General features: G+C 42.8%; 1 protein-coding gene across 2 annotated transcripts in view; it reads right to left on the minus strand.

The window, feature by feature from the left end:
* LOC138284925 (dipeptidyl peptidase 4-like) overlaps positions 1-24,147 on the minus strand; it is a 497,709-nt gene that overhangs the window by 173,182 nt on the left and 300,380 nt on the right. For both annotated transcript variants that reach the window (XM_069224254.1, XM_069224253.1), the window contains exons 15-17: positions 21,162-21,200; positions 524-628; positions 362-426 (exon numbers count right to left, since the gene is read on the minus strand). In XM_069224254.1, the coding sequence (XP_069080355.1) occupies positions 362-426; positions 524-628; positions 21,162-21,200 (209 nt within the window). The remainder of the gene's footprint in view (positions 1-361; positions 427-523; positions 629-21,161; positions 21,201-24,147) is intronic.

Consider the following 24,147-nt stretch of genomic DNA (forward strand, 5'->3'; position numbering starts at 1 on the left):
GGTCCTGGATTCCAAACGTCAATTTCTTGAGCACTCATTTTCAAGTTATATTAGAATAGTGCTAATTATTATATACATAATACATCTTATGAAAACAGATGGAAAATGCAAGACACTGAATCTATTAAAAATCCATACAACGAGATGAGAAATCTGAAAAGTAGACCTTTAACCCCTATAACTCTTGAGGCTGCAGTTGAGATAAACAGAAAGATATTGTTGCTGCTTACCACTTCTTTATACAATATCCTAATATATTTGTTAAACTGCAGGTAACTAATGGGAATCCCACCAGCTATTAGGTTATGCATAGATATAAACAATAAAGTCCAAAAAAATATGGTCAGTTTGAACTACTCACAAAAAGTCATCTGTTACAGTGACAATCTTTGTTACTTCCCATTTTCCTCTTGTAAGAGCTTCTTGCTAGAAGAAAAAGTGTTGCAACATGACTAAAATATGTGAGAAAGACCATGCAGTTACAATTCAATAAAGAAAAAAACACAAAAAAAGAAATGCTCACCTGGTTGATATTAAAGTAGTAGATGTGCTTATAGCCCTCATTGTCACTTACGATTTTGTAGTAGGTTGAATTGTCTGATTTAAAATATGGATCTGAAGGTTGAAACTAAAAAAAATGCATATGTTATGCAATCTGGTTTTCTCAGGTAAGTTATAATTACAGACAATATTATTTAATATACAGTGTTTGCAACTACCTGGTCCCCTTTACTCACCAGGTCTATATCTCAGTGCTTTTCAGATTAGATTTCCATATCCATAATTTAGTTCTATTTCTTCTTATTTTATGATATTGACATACGTGTGCCTAGTGTTTTTAGGCAGAAATGAATATGATAATGCTCATGGATAAGTAAAGCATATGATAAATTAAGTGATGTAATGCTGTAGTTAAAGCAAAACATGAAAACATATACCTATGATTGTTATCAATGACTTCCTAACTTATCAGCTTTCCTCTGTTTACCTTGAAAAACTACAAATTAATACAAAGTGTCTCATCAAACATTGTAGGTTTAAATAGATTTAGTGAATAGTTTTTTTTTCCTTTTCAAAGTATTGTTTCTAACTGCCTTTTCATTTACAACTAAAGCTAACTGAAGAATAGTTGAATGTAATATTTTGGGCTTGATCCTATTCTTTCTATGAGGGCATACCATCACCTATGCATGTGTGATTTTCATCAAGACCAAACATTAAGGAGTGCATATCAGCGTGTTTTTAGGAGTACCAAAAGTGCTTTAGCCACTTCCCACTGCAATATTTTGGGCAATTTCTAAGCTTGCACACTTGAACTGTGCATCCAGGACAACATGAGTCACGAAGAAATTTTAGAGAAGGAGTGAACCATGAAACGTAAGATGTGAGTAAGTAGGTCATCTGGAAATCTGTAATGCTAGTGCTCCTAATAAAATATTCTTTACCAGAAGTACAAAAAGTTCCTTAACAGTAATATTGCTGAACAGCCAGCTATTTCTGTCATCCTTTTGATTAGGAGTATTTACATTTTTGAGCCATCTATGTACAGTACACTGATTTGTAGAAACAGCTGGAATTATGTTGGCAATACCTACAAAAGCCCAAATTGAGATGCATGAATATTATAGATTAGAATGGTGGATGGGCTCTTTACACTCTACTGGTATCTGGAGTGTTAGACCTGACAGCCTTAGGGTGGTCACCCCTAACTTTTTGCCTGCCTCCCTCCAATTTTGAGATACTGTTTTTGCTGGTTTTTAGACTCTGCGCACTTTACCACTGCTAACCGGTGCTAAAGTGCATATGCTCTCTCCCTTTAAACATGGTAACATTGGAATACATCCCACTGGGCTATTTAATTTACTTATAAGTCCCTAGTAGGGAGCCCATGGCCTGTAGATTAAAAGATGCTAGTGGACCTGCGGCACTGATTGTGCCACCCACTTAAGTAGCCCCTTAACCTTGTCTCAGGCCTGCCATTGCAAGGCCTGTGTGAGCAGTTTCACTGCCAATTCGACTTGGCATTTAAAAGTATTTGCCAAGCTTAAAACTCCCCTTTTTCTACATATAAATCACCCCTAAGGTGTGCCCTGGGTAACCCCTCGGGCAGGGTGCTGTGTAGGTAAAAAGCAGGGCATGTACCTTTGTAGTTTACATGTCCTGGTAGTGCAAAACTCCTAAATTTGTTTCTACACTACTGTGAGGCCTGCTCCCTTCATAGGCTAACATTGGGGCTGCATTCATACATTGTTTGAGTGGTAGCTGCTGATGTGAAAGGAGAAGGAAAGTCATATTTAGTATGGCCAGAATGGTAATACAAAATCCTGCTGACTGGTGAAGTTGGATTTAATATTAATATTTTAGAAATGCCACTTTTAGAAAGTGAGCCTTTCTCTGCACTTAAATCTTTCTGTGACTTACAATCCACGTCTGGCTGGGTTTAGTTGACAGCTCCTTGTGCAGTCACTCAGACACACCACAAACACAGGATACTCAGCCTCACTTGCATACATCTGCATTTTGAATGGGTCCTCATGGGCTGGGAGGGTGGGGGGCTTGGTCTCACACAAAGGACAGCAACACCCCATACTGGGACCCTGGCAGACAGGATAGAACTGAAAGGGGACCTGGTGCACTTCCAAGCCACTCTTTGAAGTCTCCCCCACTTCAAAGGCACATTTGGGTATAAAAACAGGGCCTCAGCCCTACCACCTCGGGCACTTCCTGGAGAAGAAACCTGAACCAGAACCTGCACCCTGACAAGAAGAACTGCCTTGCTGTCTAAAAGACTCATCTGACTGCTTTCTGAAGAGGACTGCTGCCTTGCTGTTGCCTTGCTGTCTTGCTTCTCTCTTGCTTTGCTGCAGACGTGCTCTCCAAGGGCTTGGATAGAGCTTGCCTCCTGTTCCCTGAAGTCTCAGGACCAAAAACCAAAAAGACTTCTCTCCTGTAGCTTAAAATCCCATGATGTGAAAATTCGATGCACCGCCTGCAAAGAACGACGCACAGCCTGCTTGCGGTGAAAAATGCACCGCATGCCGAGTCCGGAATGAAGCAGCCTGACTTTGTGACAGAAATAGATGCAGCACCAGCGACGTGACCGGAACTTCAACGCACGGCCCTACTGGATCGACACAAGCCGACTCAGAACAACGCCACCCGACTTCCTGAGAGGGATCGACACATCGCCTGCCGTGCAGAAGAAAATTCCATGCATCACCTACCGGAATCGACGCAGCCCCTGTGACTTCGCTCCACAAGCCCAGGATTTGACACATCGTCCCTGGGCATCTGAAAACCCCTCAACCCGAATAGGATCCAAGTCCGCATGCTGGAAATCGACGCAACGTCTTCCCTGTGTGGAAAATAATGACGCAGGTCCGTGTGCGAAGGGACAAAACCGACCCACACTCACCTTTTTCCACACATCTCCTCCTCTGCTGTCCCTTGCGAGGATTTTTCAACGCAAAGCAGGTACTTTGCCCTGCAAGAGACACTTGTTGTTTCTAGGAGAACTTAAGACACTTTTTATTGTTTTGACAGTAATATTTCAACTCTAAAGACACTTGATATCACTTTCAGTGCTATCCCTACATTTGCTTATTTCATCCTTAATCGTTTTGACCAGCATTTATCCAGATAAATATTACATATTTTTCTAAACACTGTTTGGTGTATTTTTTTGGTGTTATATTGTGGTATTGTATGATTTATTGCACAAATACTTTACACATTGCCTTCTAAGTTAAGCTTACTGCTCAGTACCACGCTACCAGAGGGCGGGCACAGGATAATTTGGATTGTGTGTGACTTACCGTGACCAGAGGGTCCTTGCTTAGACAGGGGGTAACCTGACTGCCAACCAAAGACCCAATTTCTAACATGGAGCAACAACAATAAAAGATGACATAGATATCTCCTGTGGTGGAGTTATATGGGCCATTTGCTAGAGATTTGTAAAATAGACACAAATGCATTGGCTGAAGCAGAGTGTGTCCAGAGGACCCACTAATTATGATTATAAATATATTGAGCAGTCCTAGAAAGTATTAAAAATAGTGATATCTACACCCAAAATGGCTGAATGAAAGACCTGGATCTACTGGTTGGCGACCTTATAAGAGCTCATCTATGAGGCGTAGGATTGTCCCCAGAAATATGAACAAATATGGGGAAAATGGTAAGACCACTAATGTTGGAGATTTATCAATGTCAATCATTAAATATGTACTTCTTTAGGGGAATGTGAGAGTGCTTACTGCTGTTCTGGTGAATGATTTTGTTAATAATTTGAAACAAATACATTTTTTATCCCCAAAAAATGGTGAGCGTGAATCAGCTCACGCTGAGGGAATCCATTAATACTTTGAGAGAAAGTGGTTTATTATTTGGGGAGGACTGAGGTCCACCAAAACTAATAAAGGCACTAATGTGTTCAGTCCAGTTAAGTAATTTAAACATGACCTCAGCCCCCGATAGTTGTGTCACAGAGCAGAAAAGCTTAACTTAAAGAACATGTGTAACACATATAGAAGTAACAAAACTACAAAATCATAAACACAACATAATAAAAATCTTATTTCAGTTTAACCAACAAAAAGACACAAAAACAAGAAAATTCAATAACAGAAACAAAACCAGAGATGTGATTTATTAAGGTTTTGAGTGAGACTGGCACCAAAAAGTGTCAGTGGTCACAAAGACCGAGACCTAGGTACCCAGGTCAGTTTCACCAATCAGTTTTGAGGCACTTGGAGGTTTTATCTTGGGGCATTTTTTTGGAAGCCAAAACCCTTCAACGGGTCAAGGCAGCAGGCTATATTCATGGAGGTCTCACAAAGTTGGATAGTTTGGACACTGGTTGAAGTACTGTTTAAGCCGTTTGTTTTGGAGGAAAGCTCTGAGCAGGAGAAATTCAAATGTCATGCACAGGGAAGTCCACTCGCTGGTAGGATAGAGTTGGTGCCTTCCCTGGTCAAGATTTTTACCACTGAACTTATAGACTCATTACGAGGCTGCCGGTCCTAGGACCACCAGCCCTGCAGTGGCATTCAGACCACCGCTGCTGTTGCGGCCAGACTGCCATATTACAGGTATGATGGGCGGACCCGCCTAAAGTCCACCATTCCTGTCAGGATCAAAGATCCTGATGGGGTAACAGCAGCTGGGTTTGTAACCAGCCATGGCAGTGCTGAACTCAGCGCTGTCTGGTTGATTGCAACCCCTCTTTCTGCCAACCTTTTCATGGTGGGGAGGCTGCCATGAAAAAGCTGGTGGAAGGCAGTTCCAGGGGCCACAGGGGGGGCCATGCACAGCCCATGCGCAAGGCATGGCAGTGCAAGGGCCCCCCCGCCCAGCACCGTCAGAATGCACACTGTCTACTTTGCAGACAGTGTGCATTCTGAGTGTGCTAGAGTGTTAGGATATTGGCCTCTGCTCCCATTGGCCTCGGCTCCCTTAGGGAGCCGAGGCCAATATCCTAACACTGTTCCCACCAGGAAGCCTGGTGGGAATGCGCATTGCAATGTTCCTGCCAGTCAACCCGGCGGGAACATTGTAATACACTCGGGGGGGACATCACCGCCATGATGGTGGCGTCCTCCCCGTGAGTTTGGCAGTCCCATGGTGGGACTACCAAACTCATAATGAGGCTCTTGGTCTATTTATTTGAGCTCAGACACCTTCAGTGTGGATGTGGTTGTATCCGACAAGAGTTCCACAAGGTTGGGTACCTTCTCAAAAAGGGTCTGCTCAATAGGATTTGCTGTTGTGGAAAAGCTCGAGGCAGGGGAAACCTGATATATAAGCCCACTGAGGCTGTACCTTGGTGTGATAGGCGGGTGTGGTTTGTCCATTCCTCTTGAGGTCCAGAAGTCAAAAAATGATATAAGTCCCAGGCTTTCAGGAGTGATAGGAGAACTCCAGTTAGAAACATCCAAGAGTCTAAGGACTCCACGAATAACACTTAGGGGTGAGGAAAGGGGTCAAATCTCATGCCAGCAGAGGCTATCAGCACATTCCAGGTAAGGTCAAGGTGGTTCTGGTCAGCTGGAAACTTCAGGAAAAGGCCTTGTGCAGCTTTCTGTGAACCTGTAGCCACACAGTAGATCATCCAAATTACCCTGAAGTTAACTTTTTTGTCCTAGGTAGCAGGTACAGTCCTTCAGGGTTCATCTCAGGTCACAGGCAGAAGGCTAAGTCCACTTCTGTTATTCCACAGGTCAAGAAGGTATTCTGAAGAGGGTGCCTGGGGATGCTACATTTATGCATGGACCTACCAAGTGGGAGGCCCCTCTCTAACTAACATGTCAAAAGTTTCCAATGGTAATGCCACCCACTTTTGCAACCATTCCAGATTGTCTAATACAAACAATCCCACAGTGCCCCTCATGCTTAAAAATGAAGATAGAGAACCCCTTCTCCGCTATGCAGAACCTGTGTTCCTACCAAGAGGCATAGCCAGGGTAATGGCCAGTTCCTACCTCCTTGATTGCTTTAAACCAGTTCTAGGAGCAGATTTCTCCCCAGGGAGTTTGGTCCTTGCCTGAATGAAAGGGCAAAAGCTGGATACTTCCCAGGTGGCATTTGCTTTTAAAATGGAAGTTTTTTAAAAAATAAACGAAATTCATGGGTACACCCCAAATGGTTTTCTTGCCTGTGGAATGGAAGCCATTTCCCCCCACCCAAGCCATTGATTCTGCCATAGAAGGAGTTTCAACACCTTGTCAGGGCTAAGTATCCTTTGGGTTATTACTAGAGAGAAAATGCAAGGAGCTTCAGGCCTGGAACAGGTAACCCTCTAAGAATTACTCTTCCTTAATATTTATTAAAAATCAAACTTTCTTTCCATAATTTGGGTTTGTAATAAATATTAAAAGGAGTACTTTACTCATATTTTTAGCCAGTCCCAATACAGAGGTAGAAGAATTAATATATACTGTTGTTGACCAATGTGTCTGTATAGGACAGTAATATTGCTTCGCTTTTAGGTGTTACAGTGAAAACAATTTTTGGATGCCTATCACTGAAAGGACAATTTAACTTTAAAATGTTACTTTTACAAATTATGCACACTGCCTTGTGGACTACAAGGCCTACGTTGGGTGACTGGTATTTAAAAGGAAGGTTTTCTCCAGTCAAAAAAGGTCATTTTGACAGGCTGGGCTGCAAGTTGTTTACTACAGCTGGCATGCTATGGTGGAAGACCTGTAGTTATGTTTGCCTGCTCACAATAGCGGACATCACAATCTGCTGTATTTGTTTAACTATACTTGGCACTGAATGAAAGTGAAATATGCCAATTAGGAATTAGCCAATTTTAACATATTCTAGGGGTCAGAGCACATGTATTCTACTGGGCATGATTAGCAGAGTCACAGTGCACAGAGACAAAACCCCAGTGGCATCAATCCACAAACAAATGGGGTTGACCACACAAAAATAAGCACCTTTCATACTTATACTGAGAAAAATCAAGGGGAATAGGTAGGAACGTGTTTTTCAATTTCAATTTCAATGCTTAGACCATTTAACAGTTGTCTATTTTCAAATGTGGTCACAGGTATATCTTAACTCTAGAGAGAAAGAGCTTTCATCATTGACTATAACATAAAAAACAGGAATATTCAGGTAGCTGTCAAATCCATAAGGCCCATCTTTAGGTACCTACATTTTATTAAGCTACATGGAGAGAGTACACCATGTATACTTCCTTTACACTCTTCCTCTGGGAAATAGAGAAATAATGCCCAAAGCTGCGAATATAAGACTAAGAACTGAGATGCAGTCTCAAAATTGTATAGTAATTTGGAAAAATAATTGTTTCACGGCTAAAGGGTAAGCAATAGTCACCGAAAGTGCTTCTATATTATTATATTGCTCTATGTATGTGAAACATACACATATTATAAAATCAAAGTTTAAGATAACCATACATTTCACATTTCATTTTTTTTAAATTGAGTTATTTATTAAATTTGTAAAACTTACCTGTGACCTGAGCGAGTATGAGGTTTACTTTTGTATTACAAAGCCACCCACCTTTATGTGCACAGTTGTAGGAGGCTGGTCTGGTTTGTAGTTGGTACCAAAGGTACTTACACCTTATACCAGGCCCAGTTATCCCTTAGTAGTGAAATGCAGTCAGTGTCTAGAAGCCAGGCTGTCTAGAGTTAGCTGTAGGGTGAGCTGCCAAGGCTGAACTATGAGACATGCAATGCTCTTGCAATACCACTTTAGTCACACAGTACTCACACACATGAAAGACTATACTTAGTGTTACCAAAAATTAAGGTACTTTTTTTTAGTGACACAAGGCCAAAAATACTTTGGAGACTATACTCCCTAAGGAGGTAAGTAAATTACACAATATATACACTAGTAACCAACAACAGGTAAGTAAATAGTCAGAAAATAGTGCAAACAGTGAAAATCTCAATAAGTTGCAATTGGCCTAAGGGAATACAAACCATATACTAAAATAGTGGAATGCAAAAGTCGGTTTCCCACCTAGGCAAGTGTAGTGTAGAGAGGGGTACTGGGAGTGTACGAAAACACCAAAGGTAAGTAAAATACCCCACCCCAGAGCCCAGAGAAGCAGGATTAAAACACAGCAAGTTTCCTACAACACACTAGAAGTGGTGATAGAAGACAGTGCAAAAACCAGAAGAGACTGCAAGACACCAACTATGGATTCCTGGACCTGAAGACCTGTGGAAGAAGGGGACCAAGTCCAAGGAGCACTGAAGAGCCCAGGGAGAACAGCAGCCCCTGCTAACTCTCATGAAGGTGCAAAAGAAGAACCACAGGTGAGAAGACAAAGTCAGTATTGCACCAAAGAAGATAGATGCGAGTTCCTGGTTGGTGCAGAAGATGTCCCACACCGGATGGATGAATGCAGTCTGTTTTGCATCGCTGGATTCCGTAAACAAGCCTTGGTAAACCCAAAGCTTACAGTTAGTGGAAAATGGCACAGCCAGTGACCATAACAGGCCTTGGTGGCCTATACCCAGGAGGAGAAGACATCGGGGGCTCTCAGCAACTCAGAGAGCCATAAGAAGACCAGGCAGTGCATGCAGGAGTCCCACAGCATGGGGACAAACAAGGTGCAAATGGAGGCCCACGACACAAAGGATTCCCACGCTGCCGGAGAACCACTCAGGAAGCTGTGCATCGCAGGATGGAGTGCTGGGGGCCTAAGCTGTGCTGCGCATGAAGAACTTCCTGGAAGGTGGCACACAAGCCTCTCTGAGCATGGGGGGACTGTCTTGCGTGGGGAGGCAAGCTCTTACCACCACCAAATTTAGACAGCTGTTGGAGTCACTTTAGTCCACTATCTGTGTTGCTGGATCCACACCTGTTGTCTGGAGAGGGACCCGAGCCACTGGTCGTCGCTGCAGAGAGGTGCCTACTGAAGCTGGGAAATAACTCCGTCACTCCACAGCAGATTCCTTCGGTTCTTCTGGTGCAGGCTGAAGGCAGGCAGTCCTCAGAGGATGCACGACCTGGAAACTGTTGCAGTTGCTGGCAGGAGCTGAAGATACAATGTTGCAGATGTCATGTTAGATTCTTTGTTGCAGTTTTGTAAAGTTTCTGGAGCAGTCAGAGGTTGATCCATCGGTAGAAGATGAAGTAAAGGATGCAGAGGATTCCTGCTGGAGTCTTGCAATCCGAATCTCAAGAAACACCCAAAGGAGAGACCCTATATAGCCATGAGAGGGGTATTGGTCACCTAACCAGGTAACCACCTATCAGGAGGGTCTCTGACATCACCTGCTGGCACTGGCCACTCAGATGCTCCCAGAGTTCCCTGACGATCCTGAAAACAAGATGGAAGAACCCAGGGACACTCTGGAGGAGCTCTGGGCCCCATCCCTAGGGTGGTGATGGACAAGGGAGTGCTCACTCCCCTTTCCTTTGTCCAGTTTTGCGCCAGAGCGGGGACTGGGGGTCTCTGAACCAGTCTAGACTGGATTATGCAAGAAGGGCACCATCTGTGCCCTTCAAAGCATTTTCAGAGGCTTTGGGAGGATACCTCTCCCAAGCCTGTAACACCTATTTCCAAAGGGAGAGGATGTAACACCCCTCTCCTAAAGGAAATGCATTGTTCTGCCTTCCTGGTATTGAGCTGCTCAAGCCCCAGGAGGGCAGGAGCCTGTTTGTGTGGTGGCAGCAGCTGGGGCTGCAGTGAAAACCTCAGAAGGCTGATATGGCAGTACTGGGGCTCCACTGTGGAGCCCCCAGAATGCATGGGATTGTGCAACCAATACTGGAATCAGTATTGGTGTACAATTCCCAGTTGTTAGACACCTTACTTGGCCATATTCGGAGTTACCATTGTGAAGTTGATCATAAGTATTGACCTTTGGGAAGTGCACAATTAAAATGGCATCCCTGCACTCACGAAGTCCAGGAAAATGGACCTGGACAACGTGGGGGCACCTCTGCTAGTGCATGGGTGCCCTCACACACAGGTACTTTGCAGCCAGCCTTCAGGGTTGGAAGACCTGATATATAGGTGTCTTATAAGTGATCTGGTGCAGTGAAAATGGCTGTGAAATAGTGCATGCACTATTTCACACAGGCTACAATGGCAGTCCTGTAGAAGCCTTTGAATGGGCTCCTTATAGGTGGCAAAAGAAATGCTGCAGCCCACAAGGATCCCTTGGAAACCCAATGCCCTGGGCACCTATGTACCATATACTAGGGATTTATATGGGGGGAACCAGTATGCCAATTTGGAGTGAAATACTGAGTCACCAGTATGTAGTGACATATTTAGAAACAGAGAGAGCATGAGCACTGGAGTTCTGATTAGCAGGACTCCAGTGTCACAGTCAAAACAACACTGACATCAGGCAATAATTGGGGGTAAAATGACAAAAAGAGGGTACTTTCCTACAATAGTTCATAACACTAATTTTCAAACAAGTATTACATTTAGGGCCAGATATATGAAGCATTTTTCTAGTCGCAAAGGGGCCGATTCGCAGAATCAGCCCGTTTGCGACTAGAAAAATGCTTTTTGGGATGTACACAGCCCAAACTGTGATTCAGTAACTTGTTACCAAATCACAGTTTGGGTTTTGCGATTCGGTATTAGGAAGTGGCGTGTCAAGGGTGTCCCTTCCTAATACCGAATCTAAATGGTATGTATGATTGGTTTGTGACCGCGAATGCAGTTGCAAAACAATCACAGTTAGCACCAATTTCAAATTGGTGCTAACCCATTCGCTTTGTGAATGCATGCGGAAAAAAAATTTCAGAGCAGGCAATGGTCCCAGGGACCACTGCCTGCTATGAATAAATGAAAACAAAACTTTTCATTTTTTTTTTCGTAATGCATTCCGTTTTCCTCTAAGGAAAACAGACTGCATTTAAAAAAACAAAAAATGCTTTATTTAAAAGCAGTCACAGACATGGTGGTTACAAGAGTAATGCAGAGTCACCAAACTTCAGCCAATTCTGCTGGCGGAATGGAATATTTCACCCACCCCTATCTTTAGGCTCATGTATAGTCAGAATGGCTACCAAGGCCTCCCTTTATTGCAGTTGTGCAAAAAGTAAGCAGCCCGTTTTTTCACTTTGTTTCAAATGTCAGGCTAATATAGCATGTGTTATGCTTCAGAAGTGAACAGAGTTCAACTCCATTTCACCCATTCTAAGTTTTACCTGGATGCAGCTGTAGATCTTTGGGACTTCATCATGGGGGCAATTTCTTGTTCCAGACACAGCTAAAGGCCCAAACTAGCTTTGTTGGCAAGGGCCAGGTCTCTCATAATCTGGCCCCTCATGGTGGCCTTAGCTGCAGCCCAGAGTATCTGGTGGGACTCATCTGAGCCCTTGTTGTCAGTCATATACTGAGAAAGATGATATTTCAAGCGCACCTGGTCTCCACTCTATAACTGGAGATATTATTATTATTATTATGATAATATAATCCTATAAAGGATTCAGCTAGCGAAAAAAGGTTTCCCAGAGCTAAGAAAATAGTAGGATGTTTTGTGCCCAGGAATGTAAAGGAGCGCCCTCCTATATGGGCCAAGCAGGCCTCTAGCTGTACCCTTCTATGGGATCGGCCTCAGAGGCTCGGCTAGGTGTTTCGAGTGAGGCACTGACAGTAGGCAGGGACTGCCCTCTGAGGCTATCCCTCTCCCCTCACAGAGGTAGCATATGCATCATGCAGAGGCAGCTGAGGCCTCGTAAAAAAAGAAGGCGGGTACACACTGGGGCATGAAGCAAATTACACCTTCTGTATGCTTGCATCATGCTTGAAGTGGCACAAGGCATTATAAAACTTGGCGCTGTGTCACTAATATTTAAACAAATGATACATTGCACCCAGTGCTTAATTTATAAATAAAAAGGTGCTGGTGCCCAAAGCTCTCCCCTGGAACACGCAGCTACAGCAATTAAATGTGTGAGTACGGAATATGGAGTCAGCGTAATCCTAAAGCCATAGTCTCTTTGATCTATTTACAGCCACTCCCTGCCCCTTCGGCTCACTTGTTCAGATTTCTGCTTTCTCCATTTCTGATGCTTTTTCATTTTTCTCTTTCTCTGTCTTTCCCATATGTGGCTTTTGCGAGCAGTAAATGCTTGAGGCAGAAGAATAAGTGCCGGCCCTCAAAAATAAGTGCCGGTGCCCGGCACTGGAAACCACTGCCTCAAATTAAGCACTGGTTGCACTACCCCTGCCTCAGGTATATTGTAGATGCTAGGCTTTAGATTCACATGAATCAGTGCATTTCATCTTATCATTATTGGAGATTTTGTGAAGTGTTACTAACTGCTCAAATTGATGGCTGAGAGAGTCCAATCAGGCGCAGGTAGGCATAGAAATGAGTCCCACCGAAACCATCTACTAAGGTGTTGTGTTGGAGTCTCAATAATGATTTCACAGAGATGTCAAAGTCATTAAATGAAGAAATCCAGGATGCCGACAAAAAGGACGGTCTCGTCTTAGCCATCAGACTTGTAGATTTGGGATATAGCTGCAAATTGCCTTCTCTTGGCACAGCAGATTTATCAGAATTTCAGATGGAAAATCTATATGTTCAAAGGTTCCCTGATTTGAGGTGCTTGTTTTTTAAGTTTCAGATGCCTAGGTGGAGCATTCATAGGGAGCCATTGGGAAGATGTGAGTGCAGGGGTCAAGGTGTTTTACTCTCAATATTATGTACGACCCATAGTTTTGTACTCACTGGAGCTTGGTGATGGATGTGTCAGGGAGATCATTGTATAGGCCACTATCGATCTATCTATTTATCTATCTATCTATCTATCTATCTATCTATCTATCTATCTATCTATCTATCTATCTATCTATCTATCTATCTATCTATCTATTGGGAGAGTGTGCAAAAGAGCTACGCAAATGGAGACAGTAAGGACCAGTTTATAATAATAACATTTTGTGCAGTACACAGGGCAGTTTAATAAACACGCCACAACAAAGGGGCACAAACTATAATGAAGGGCATCAAATATATTGCTAGGAGAAATGGTGCTGCAAAATGTCATTATGCCTGTGGTTCCCAAAATCCTTGTGCTGAAGCTACCTCGGCACACAAAAAACATGTTCTCTCATCTGTAGGACCAAATGATTGCTCTGATACAAAAAACTAGAATTTGCAAACACATTTACAGATGGAATTTACAGCTGTGGAAAATCCATCAGATTCCTGGATTTTCTTCAAGTATGTGTGGAAAACATGCAGAACAATAGGCTTTCTTGAGTTAAGGACAGAAAAATGGGGATTGGGAACAATGTGTACACTCAAAGAGAATGAACGTTCTTGGCATTGACAAACATTCTCAAAGACATTATCCATTATGAATACATACACAAATTTACTCCCAATAAACTGAACACAGTAAGTGTAAATTTAGGATGGAAAGGCATGCCAAATATATTCATGACTTTAGGGGGTGATAGAAGTGGGGTACCTTGCTGGCACGGGTATGCGCCCAGTCCAAGTAGGGGCCACTACTTTACTAAGGGTAAGTCAGATACACACTAAATGAAAACCTGTAGTTTGACACAAAACAATCAGGCTTATCTAAAGAGGAAATGTGTATTAGTGCAACACACATACAGTAACACAAACAAACACCAGAAAAAGACTCCACACAGGTTTTGAAAAACAGACAATAATTTCATGAATAAATCAAGATCAAAACGACAAAAATCCAATATGTAGATGTTGAATTATGAATTTTAAAAGAATAGAAGAGTTCTAGCGCTTAGAATCGAATAGTGCCTTTGGGGTTACTAGAGGCCACGCTGGACCGAGGCAATGTCAGCAGTTCAAGCTCAAGGTGCAGGAGCCATGCTGGCCTGGGTAACAGTGTACCTTGATCCTTCCAGCAAACCCAAGATATGTCTATTTTCCTCATGCAGTGCTGACAATGCCGCGGTTCCGAAGGCAAAGCGCTGGTGCTGTGATGTGTCAGTTCAGAAGCTCATGCGCAGTGAAGGGATGCACTGATCTTCCTTCAGGAGTGGTGGCGATGGGGTGGTTCCGATGCGGTGTTGATGCATTGGTTCTAAAGCTGATGAACTGAGTTTCAACACGCAGAGATGCGGTGCTGCGATATTCCTTCAGCAGTGGCAGTAATGCAGTGGTTCCAATTCGGCGACAATGCGATGGCAAAGAGCTGGTTCCGAATGCGATGTACCGGTTCTGCTCCCGCAACAGGGTTGATGCATCAGTTGTCTTCCAGCAGGCAGGAGATTTGTTGCCTTTGCTGGGTCCACTTCCAGTGAAGCAGGCACAGGAGGAGGGTTGAGACTTTCATATTCCTGAGTCTCCAGCAAGAGGCCAATAAGCCCTTGGAGACCACTTAGATTGCAAGGCAGAGTCCAGCTCTCCCCCAGCAAAGTCAGTGAGTAGCAGGCAGCATGGAAGCACAGCAGAAAAGTCGTTCTTCCAGGTCAGCAGTCCAGCAGAGTAACAGTCCTTTGTACAGCACAACAGTTCTTCTTACAGTGTCTAGTTGTAGGTCCAGAAGTATATGATTTGTTGGGGTCAGAGACCTAGTACCTATACACAAATGTGCCTTTGAAGTGGGGATAACTTCAAAGAAGTCTTTGAAGTGCAAAAATATCATTTTTTCCTCAACCCTAGCTCCAGAGTATCAGTAGGGGGTAATCACCCATTTGTGTGCGGACAGGCACTACAGATTAAGGTTTAAGTGTCATCCCTTCCCACCCTTCCTGCTCAGAAAGAGCTATCAGAATGCAGATGAGGACTCAGACACACTTAACCTTCCTGTGTTTATGGCTGTCTAGAGGGAATGCACAAAGTGTAGCTGTCACCCACCTAGACACGTACTAGAGACAGGCTTCATGCACACAGAGCTGTAAGAGGAGAGAAATGCCCACTTTCTATAAGTGGCATTTCTAAATTAGTAATGTTAAATCTGACTTTTCCAGTGAAAAGGATTCATCATTACCATTCCAAAGGCATGAAAGATGACACAGCTACTCCTTTCTAGGAAGGAATTACAGCTTAGAAGCACATTAAGGAATTCCCAAAGTTAACCTGTGACAGGAGTAGGTCTCACAGTAGTGAAAAATGGCTGTGAGAGTTTTTTACTACCAGGACATGCAAACCCTATATGTACGTCCTACCGTTTACTTACACAGCACTCTGCCCTATGGGCTACCTGGGGCCTACCTTAGGAGTGACTTATGTGTAATCAAAGAGAGTTTAAGGCGTAACAAGGGGTTTTAGATGCCAAATCTATGTGACAGTAAAAACTGCACACTCAGTGGCAGGCCTGAGACATGTTTAACGGGCTACTTAATTGAGTGGCACAATCAGTGCTGCAGGTCCCCTAGAAGAATTTAATTATCAGGTAGTGGGTATATTGCATGCCACTGTACAAGGGACTTACAGGTACATTTAAGATGGCAATTGTGTATACACCAATGTTACCATGTTTAGGGGAGAAGCATATGCACTTTGGCACTGGTCAGCAGTGGTAAAGTGTTCAGAGTCCCAAGGCCAACAAAACGAATCAGCAAAAAAATGAGGCAAGCAGGAAAAAAGTTTGGGAAAGACCACAATAAGGATGACAGGTCCAACAGGGGGGATATGAAAGGATTTGCCACAGTTCTCTGTGCGGAAGGAAGAGTAGGCAAATGTGTGCAAAGGCACATTTTTCATAACCATAAAGCTACTGATTATCTAATCTGCAGGTGTACTTATGGGAGAAGATAGGAGAAGATAAAATGTGCCTTGAAATCTACTATTTTAATAGATTTTATAGAGTCATAAAATAAGACATACAATTAGACAATAAAATAATAAATGTGAGCTCCTGACTTTCTGATTTAGGGCCTGATTTAGATATTGGTGGAGGGGTTACTCTGTCACAACAGTGATGAAGGCCCCTTCCACCAAAATCTAAATCCCATTTTTTCCTATGGAATTTAGATTTTAGCAGGTGGGATATCCGTCACCATTGTGATGGAGTAAGTCATCCACAGATATCTAAATCAGGCCATTAGCCTTTTTGGTAATAATTGATCCATAAGGTTCCTTGGATTTTCAAATGAAATAAACATTCTTTCTTTGATTCTCCTGCTGGCTATTGTTTTCTCCTTTTGTCAAGCATTTACTTTGTCATAAACCTCTTGAGTGAAGGCCATAAATAAGTTTCCACCGATTCATCGACAGGTAAAAGTATGTTAACTAGTGGAGGAAACTATTTCACATAACGTTAGCAGATGTATGAGAACCCAGGCACCCACATCTCACAGTATTGCTGGAGCACACATGGGGAGGTCTAAGGGCCTCGTAGCCCCTCGGGCTCCCCAGCCAGTACCCATCTGGGGGTCACAACACAGTAGCCAGCCACGCATTTTAAATTAATATTATTTTATTTGTGGGTGTCCCAGACTCACCTAAGGCTTTCACAACCGTTGCATTCATTGGATTTCAATGGGGGGGGGGGGAACAAGACCATAATTGTATGTGTTACCACCCTGTGGCAGCTTGTTTGCAGTGGGACCAATCCAGCATTCATTGCCAACATTTCTGCCTCCTTGAGTGTCCTGGGGAATAGGGTCCCTGGAACCCTCAACTTGCAACGGGCCCTGGGGTATTTGGTCCCCAGTTGTAATACCTGGTGCAAGAAGAAGGACCACACAAATGCCCTCCATATAATTTTATATTAAAAAACACTTGCCTTAGGCCCCAGGGGCTGAGGTCCCTGGGAACAGAAGTTAACCTGAAGAAGGGGGCTAATACATGGCCTCCCATTCCACTTTAAAAAAAATAATGCACCACCTCCCTTATAGCATACCGGGTAATCTTAGTGGGAAAGGGTGGCTCATCCCTTTTTTCCTTGTTGTCACAGTCCTGCAGTACTCCTGTGAGACCCACAAAATGTTTTTTTTTTAATATTTAATTTTAGCTCGGGTTGGGTGGGTCCCACCTCCCACGAGTTCTAGGGGGTCAGGGTATGTATTCCTTGCCCCCCATATGTTATTTTAATTTGTTATTCAGGACACGGAGATTGAGTTCTTGAGTCCTTTAATGGATACACAACATATCTGTTGATGTTGACAGCAACCAATCAGATCTTATCTTTTTTATCTGCAGAGTCTCTGAGAGTCCTGTGGTACTAACTATTTTTGATAGCAGTACGTAATACCGTGATTTATTCACAATCACAAAAATCACTAATATTTGTGCTAATTACACTCAATTGATCCTGCCACTCAAAAGCAATCAACAGGGAACCCTGAATGATCTCCACATCTGAACGACATTGTCAACCGGCTGGAATCCAATTCCCTCAAATTGAGTTATTTGTGTTGCTCAGCAAAAAACATCCTCCTGAAACTCCCTCTGCAACTACTAGCCATTGCCAACTAGTGAAGAGCTGGCACATTCAGATTCAGTTTGCAATTTGGGGGGGGCACACCTTTAACCATAAACTGTTCATGGAGTGCTACATTAGCAAAATTGTGGGCACATGTTTTTCGGCTATCCATGGCCTTCAGAAACTCCTCTCTGTGCTGCCTGCTACTGCCAAAAGCCTGATCATGTGTAGTGTAATTTTAAATGGGCTACACAACTGTAAATCTCTTTTGCTAAGTGCACTACCTGACCTTCTGCTAAACAGACTACACAGTTTCCAAGTTTGTGCTGATAAACTGGCACTGATTAGACCTAGGAGATTGTCTGCTCCAAATGCTTTAAAGGAACTTCACTGGCTACCACTAAAACAGAGAATAGGCTTAAGGTCATTGTGTTTAGTCCTCAAAGCACTACAGGACAAGATCTCAGTACCATTGTAAACAAAACTGAAAAGATACTCTCCAGGGAGATGCCTTCATTCTGCTGCAGCAAATCTTTTCTGCATTGCCCTATTTCAGAAATCAAGACAGGGAGGCAGAACCTTCATAGTCACAGTTGCCTAGCTTTGGAACAAGCTACATACTTTCCTTAGATCTGCAGTTGACGTATTGAACTTCAGAAAACCTGGCTTCTCCCTAAGTAAGTCTGTAATGCATCTTGTTTCTATCGAACTGCAGCTGATTTTGTTCCGGTAGATGCCTTTAGCACCAGGATACCGGTATGGTTATAGTGTACTTTATAACTGCTGTAAATAAATAAATAAATAAGAAGATGTTCAGTTAGCTTAACCTTTTTTGTTGAAAGTTTTGTGAAGATTTGTCGAACGGAACCAAAGGAATTTGTAAACCAAAAAATCAGTTTCCTACGTGTGCGTGTGTGTGCATGTGCACATGTGCGTGTGTGCGTATGTGCATCTGTGTGCGCATCTATGTGGCTGTGGGCTAAGTTCAAAACCACACTGAGATCATGCAACAGGAATGAACCTTGATCTACTTCCTGGTATGGATTGAAGATATGTTCTCCATCTCCCAGTCACTCCACAATCCCAAATAGCTTCAAAACATCCTATATATAATCTGCTGCAGGAAGCTTTTTTACATGCAAGGAGCCTATAAAAAGGGAGGGCCCAAAAAAGTAACCCATCCTTGAGGGCTCCTAAAAGAAGCTACTCCTTGATAGGAATCAGTGTTAAATAGGTTCACCATACTAAACCATCTCACAGAGGACTGCAAAACAGAGAGCACAATGGAGGAGCATGGGAAGATTTGGGAGACATAGAAAAAGGAGCCCAGGTAAAACTAGTGAGCCTCTGGGAGGAGCAAAGACTCTTGGGGAAAGTTAGACCAGACAAAAGATATTGGGGGTCATTACAACCCTGGCGGTCTCCGACCGCCAGGGCTGTTTTGGAGCAAACACCGCCAACAGGCTGGCGGTGCTTCCAGGGGAATTAAGCCCGCAGCGGAAGTGCCATGGTTGCACCGCCGGGACCGGCAGTTTCCTGCCACATTGGTCCTGGCGGTTTAAATCCCCAAGGGCATCGCTGCTTGCAGCACTTCCCAGGGGATTACGAGTCCCCCTCCCACCAGCCTTTTCATGGCGGTAAAAACCGCCATGAAAAGGCTGGCAGAAAGGGGAGTCATGGGGCCCCCTGCCATGGCCCCATGGAGCTTTTCACTGTCTGCTATGCAGACAGTGAAAAGTGCGACGGGTGCAACTGCACCCGTCGCACAGCCGCAACACTGCCGGCTCCATTTGGAACCGGCTCCCGTGTTGCGGCCGAGATCCCCGCTGGGCCGGCGGGCGGAAACCAGGTAATAGACCCCGCGGGAGTGCGGCCGCATTGGCGGCCGCCCGGCGGTTCAACCTTGGCCAAGGTTGTGATGAGGGCCATTGTGTTTTCGACAAAGGCCACTAAGTAAAAATCCAAGGCCTACAGAAAAAAGGAGCCCCACCAGGGAGGCTCACAGAAACATTCAAACAGCAATTGAGTTGCTAATAATACTTTACACCTCATTACATTGCCTCCTCAGTACATATCAACTGATATGATATGTATTACACATATACATACAGAGCACTAACTATATATATAATAACATATGTGCACTAAATACATTGTGATAGACAATGAAATGATAAACAAATGCATGTTAGATCAGCCCATGCCTTAATCTTGTTATGATTGGACTATAGCAATCATGTTCTATAGTAAATACCACAAACTAGTTACTACATTCTGCAAGCTATTCTCCACTGCACAACTAGAATTATCTGTTCCTCCAAGAAATATGATTTTATCATCTAGACTTCCATCAATCTACATCAATGCAATTACACTTCAATTGGAGCTTTCTTTTCTGCCCTTGTCTCGAAGGACTGCACTTCTATGGCCACTTCTGTAAGCCTCTTCTATTATCCATTGTCCCTAGTATATAGGTCACTCTGTACAACAAATGATCTAGCCTATCATTCAACCACCTCATTCAACTATCAGTCGGTGAACTGATCTGATTCAACCTTGCTCCTATCCAACATGTTTCCAGTCATTATCCATTTCTAAATGCATCTCGCCTGATTTAGATCTTTGTGGATGGAATACTCCGTTATAAATGTGACGGACATCCCATCCACCAAATTACGATCTCCATAGGATATAACGGGATTGTAATACAGTGGACAGATTATCTGTCACATTTGTGATGGAGTATATCCCTCCACCAAGATAAAAATCAGGCCCTTGGTCCCCAGTACTCTGTATAAAGCATTCATTGCCTTGCTATCCTTACAATACCAGATTCTCTACTGCTTGTCTGGACTACCACACTGTGAATTAGAATGTAACTGGGCAATTTTACACCTGTTGGCTATTATTTAATTGCCTGAAAGTGTTTATAGTTATTTGTTGTTTCATTGTAATATTCAATTGTTACTGTTTAATGTAAAACACCAATAGCGAAAGAGTGCTACATAAAACTGTTAAAAACAAATAAACAAACAGACCAAAAATAGCACAGAAAACCCCATTGAGTAAAATCTTGTGTGTCCTTTATCAGAGCATTAGAAATTATAATATTGATGGAGGTTTATCAAAATATTAATTAAACATTTTACACATTAATGGTGGTTAAACAAGATTTCTCAAGAAAGGACAAGTAGCCCAGAGCGGTAAAGCCCATTCAACTTTCAAAACATCATCCACACTTCAGGCAAATCATACAATAGGTATTTCTAATTGAGAGAAAAACATATTGACATCACATCGTCATTTTAAACAAAGAAAAAACTTACATTTCCAACCCAGCCAGTTGCGCTTTCTTCTCTAATAGTCTATTAAATAATAAAACAAAGCATGTGTGTTAAATTGGATGTCACATCTAATTAACAATCACAATTCTAATTACATGAAGTTGATAATTGGAGTGGAAGTCCCATAAGCAAAGCAATAATTATTTTATTGAATATTTAGCTAAGTAATTCACCTAAAACACACAGGCCCATATTTATACTTTTTTTGTGCCGCATTTGCATCATTTTCTGACGCAGAAGTGGCGCAAACTTACAAAATGTAATTATATTTTGTAAGGTTGCGCCGCTTTTGCGTCAAAAAGTGATGCAAATGCAGTGCAAAAAAAGTATAAATATGGGCCACAGTGTGATGGCTCTCTTATCAGTGTTAGCAAGATGCCCAATAATCAAATAGGGTTAGCAGAAACTTTTAAAACTTCTTTGCACAGACCTAGGGCCTGATTTAGAGCTTAGCAGATGAGTTACTTCATCACAATCGTGTCAGATATTCTGTCCTCTTACCACAAGTGCACTCTATCCCAGGTAATGGAAATAAGGAGCAGAGGTTATCAGACATGTTTGCGATGGAGTAACCTTTTTATTTAAATCTCGTCATTGGAGTTTTACAACACAGACGTACAATAAACAATCATTATGGTTGGGCACACACCCATACAGTTCTATGTACATGGAGTCCCTTCCAAAGTGACAAACCTTAGGACCTGATTACAACCTTGGCGGATGGGATACTCCGCCACAAGCATGATGAACTTCCAGCCCGCTGTATTACAACTTCCATAGGATATCATGAAACTTGTAATATGGTGGACGGGATAGCCGAAACCTTTGTAATGGAGTATCCCATCTGCCTAGGTTGTATTATTGCCCTTAGTGTCAGGCAGCAGTCCTGCTTCCCCTTCTGGCACTGAACAATAACCAAATTACTTAAGCAAACAATAGAGTGCATGTACATAGGAGTGAAATGGGGGCACAGTGCACGGGCAGCAACAGTAGCTGGGCAGGGCACCATAAGAATATATAAATAGGCATAGCAGCAGGTTACAAAGAATATCCTGTACTATACCCATAACTGTTAACAATTCTCTCTCATGGCAGCCTCTCATCATTCTTCAGCTCTAACTTTAAGACATATTTGTCCCACATGGAGATGGAGTAACTTGTCGCTAAACTCTAAACAAGGTCCTTATTTATTACTACTTCCAATGGTCCATTTCACAGAAATCTAGGGTGATTACAAAGTAATTTTCTACACACAAAAAAACTACTTGCTTCAGGTTTATTTACTAAAGTACCAGTATCAACTTTAAATTGTGTTTCTGAGATATCATTACTAGCATGGGACAAAAGTAGACTATTTTAGCCATTTGGAATACTGTGCCTTTATGATGCATTACATTGTACACCAGGGACCAACTCTTTAAAATTGAGTCTTGGACCAATGCTAATTAGCAGCTTCACAGCAGTATGTTCCAATAGCTGCAGTTAAAAAGAGAACACCATTCACACACTCACAATGGGGGACAGCAATTTTCATTTTGGGTGATAAGTGGGGAAATATTCCAAAGCAAAGTAAAAGTGCTATTCTTCACATACCAATGAAGGGTGACAGCCAAAGCATATTATCACAATAGTACAGCTTTTCATTTGACACAATAGGATCCAATGAGGCATCCAAGCATATTAATTTTCTTTTTATGACAGTATGAGCTACCTTAGAAATTCAATATAAGATAATTTCAATCTGAATGTCCATGATCTTTCATTATCAAAAGTTAGAAACCCTGTATTAATAACATTAAAATAGAACACACTCTGTTTCGCACCACTCTGAACTTGCCCAAGTACAGGGTTGATCCTCAATTCAAATTTAGCCTAGTAGCTCCAGAAATTGTCTGCCAACATTTAAAGGTACAACTATAAGAAAGACAACTTTCAGTTCTCAAATAAGGATCATAATTAGTTGAAGGAGGGTGATTGGTTCTCATGTTATCTTCTTTTAAGTTTGATCCATGTCCCCCCATTGAAAAAAGGTATATTCCTACCGAGTGATTGTGACTACGGGGTCATTACGACTTCAGCGGATGGAAAAGCCTGTCCACCGAAGTCCCAATGGGCAGGCTGCCTTCAATGCGGCTACCTTCCTGCGGGCCCCATTAAGAGTTTTGTTCTGGTTCAGCAGGTGGAAACTATGTTGCCGCCTGTTGGCCCAGCGGGAAACGCCCAACATTATCGCCTCTGGGTCATAAAAGCAGATAGTGAACATTGCGATGGAGCTGGACAGGAGGGCCTCTGCACTGCCCATGGACCCTGCCTCCACCAGCCTTTACATGGAAGGGCTACTGCCATGTAATAGCCGGCAGAGAAGGGACTTATAATCCTCAAGGCAGCTCTGCCTGCAGCGCTGCCCTGGCTAATTAGGACCACCAGTTCTACCAGCCCCTCCTGTGGAGGAAAATTGGCGGTGCTGGCAGTCTGACCGTGACGCAACCGCCATGGTCACCACACTGGCGGCAGTTCGACCGCCACCGTGCCCTGGCGGTCTTAAGAGCATCTGGGTCGTAATCAGGCCCTGCGTCTTTGATGGCACTAAAACAGCATTAGTGTTCAAATAGGCTACAACAACGTCCATGAGCATTTACTCTGCATACAATTGACTGTCAATTGGAGAAATTCAGCTCTTTGTCAAAATACAAATAAACGCTAAGGGAACAGAAAATAAGTGGAAAATATGTTCTTATAACACTCTTCAAAACCTTTCACCATCTAAAAACGTATCAGATCTGAAGGTTATTCAGTCTTATTTCATACTAAGAATACAGCACAAAGATAAGACAGATGGGATCAATCAATTTGATTTGGAACTAAAATTGGATGGGTATACAACTGCATATTGTTAATGAAACTGCTAGGATCTTAGTTATCAGTAGCCCATTAAATGTGACTCCTGTGCAAACAACTGTGTGAGAAA

Source organism: Pleurodeles waltl, chromosome 3_1, assembly GCF_031143425.1.
Source record: "Pleurodeles waltl isolate 20211129_DDA chromosome 3_1, aPleWal1.hap1.20221129, whole genome shotgun sequence".
Taxonomy (NCBI): domain Eukaryota; kingdom Metazoa; phylum Chordata; class Amphibia; order Caudata; family Salamandridae; genus Pleurodeles; species Pleurodeles waltl.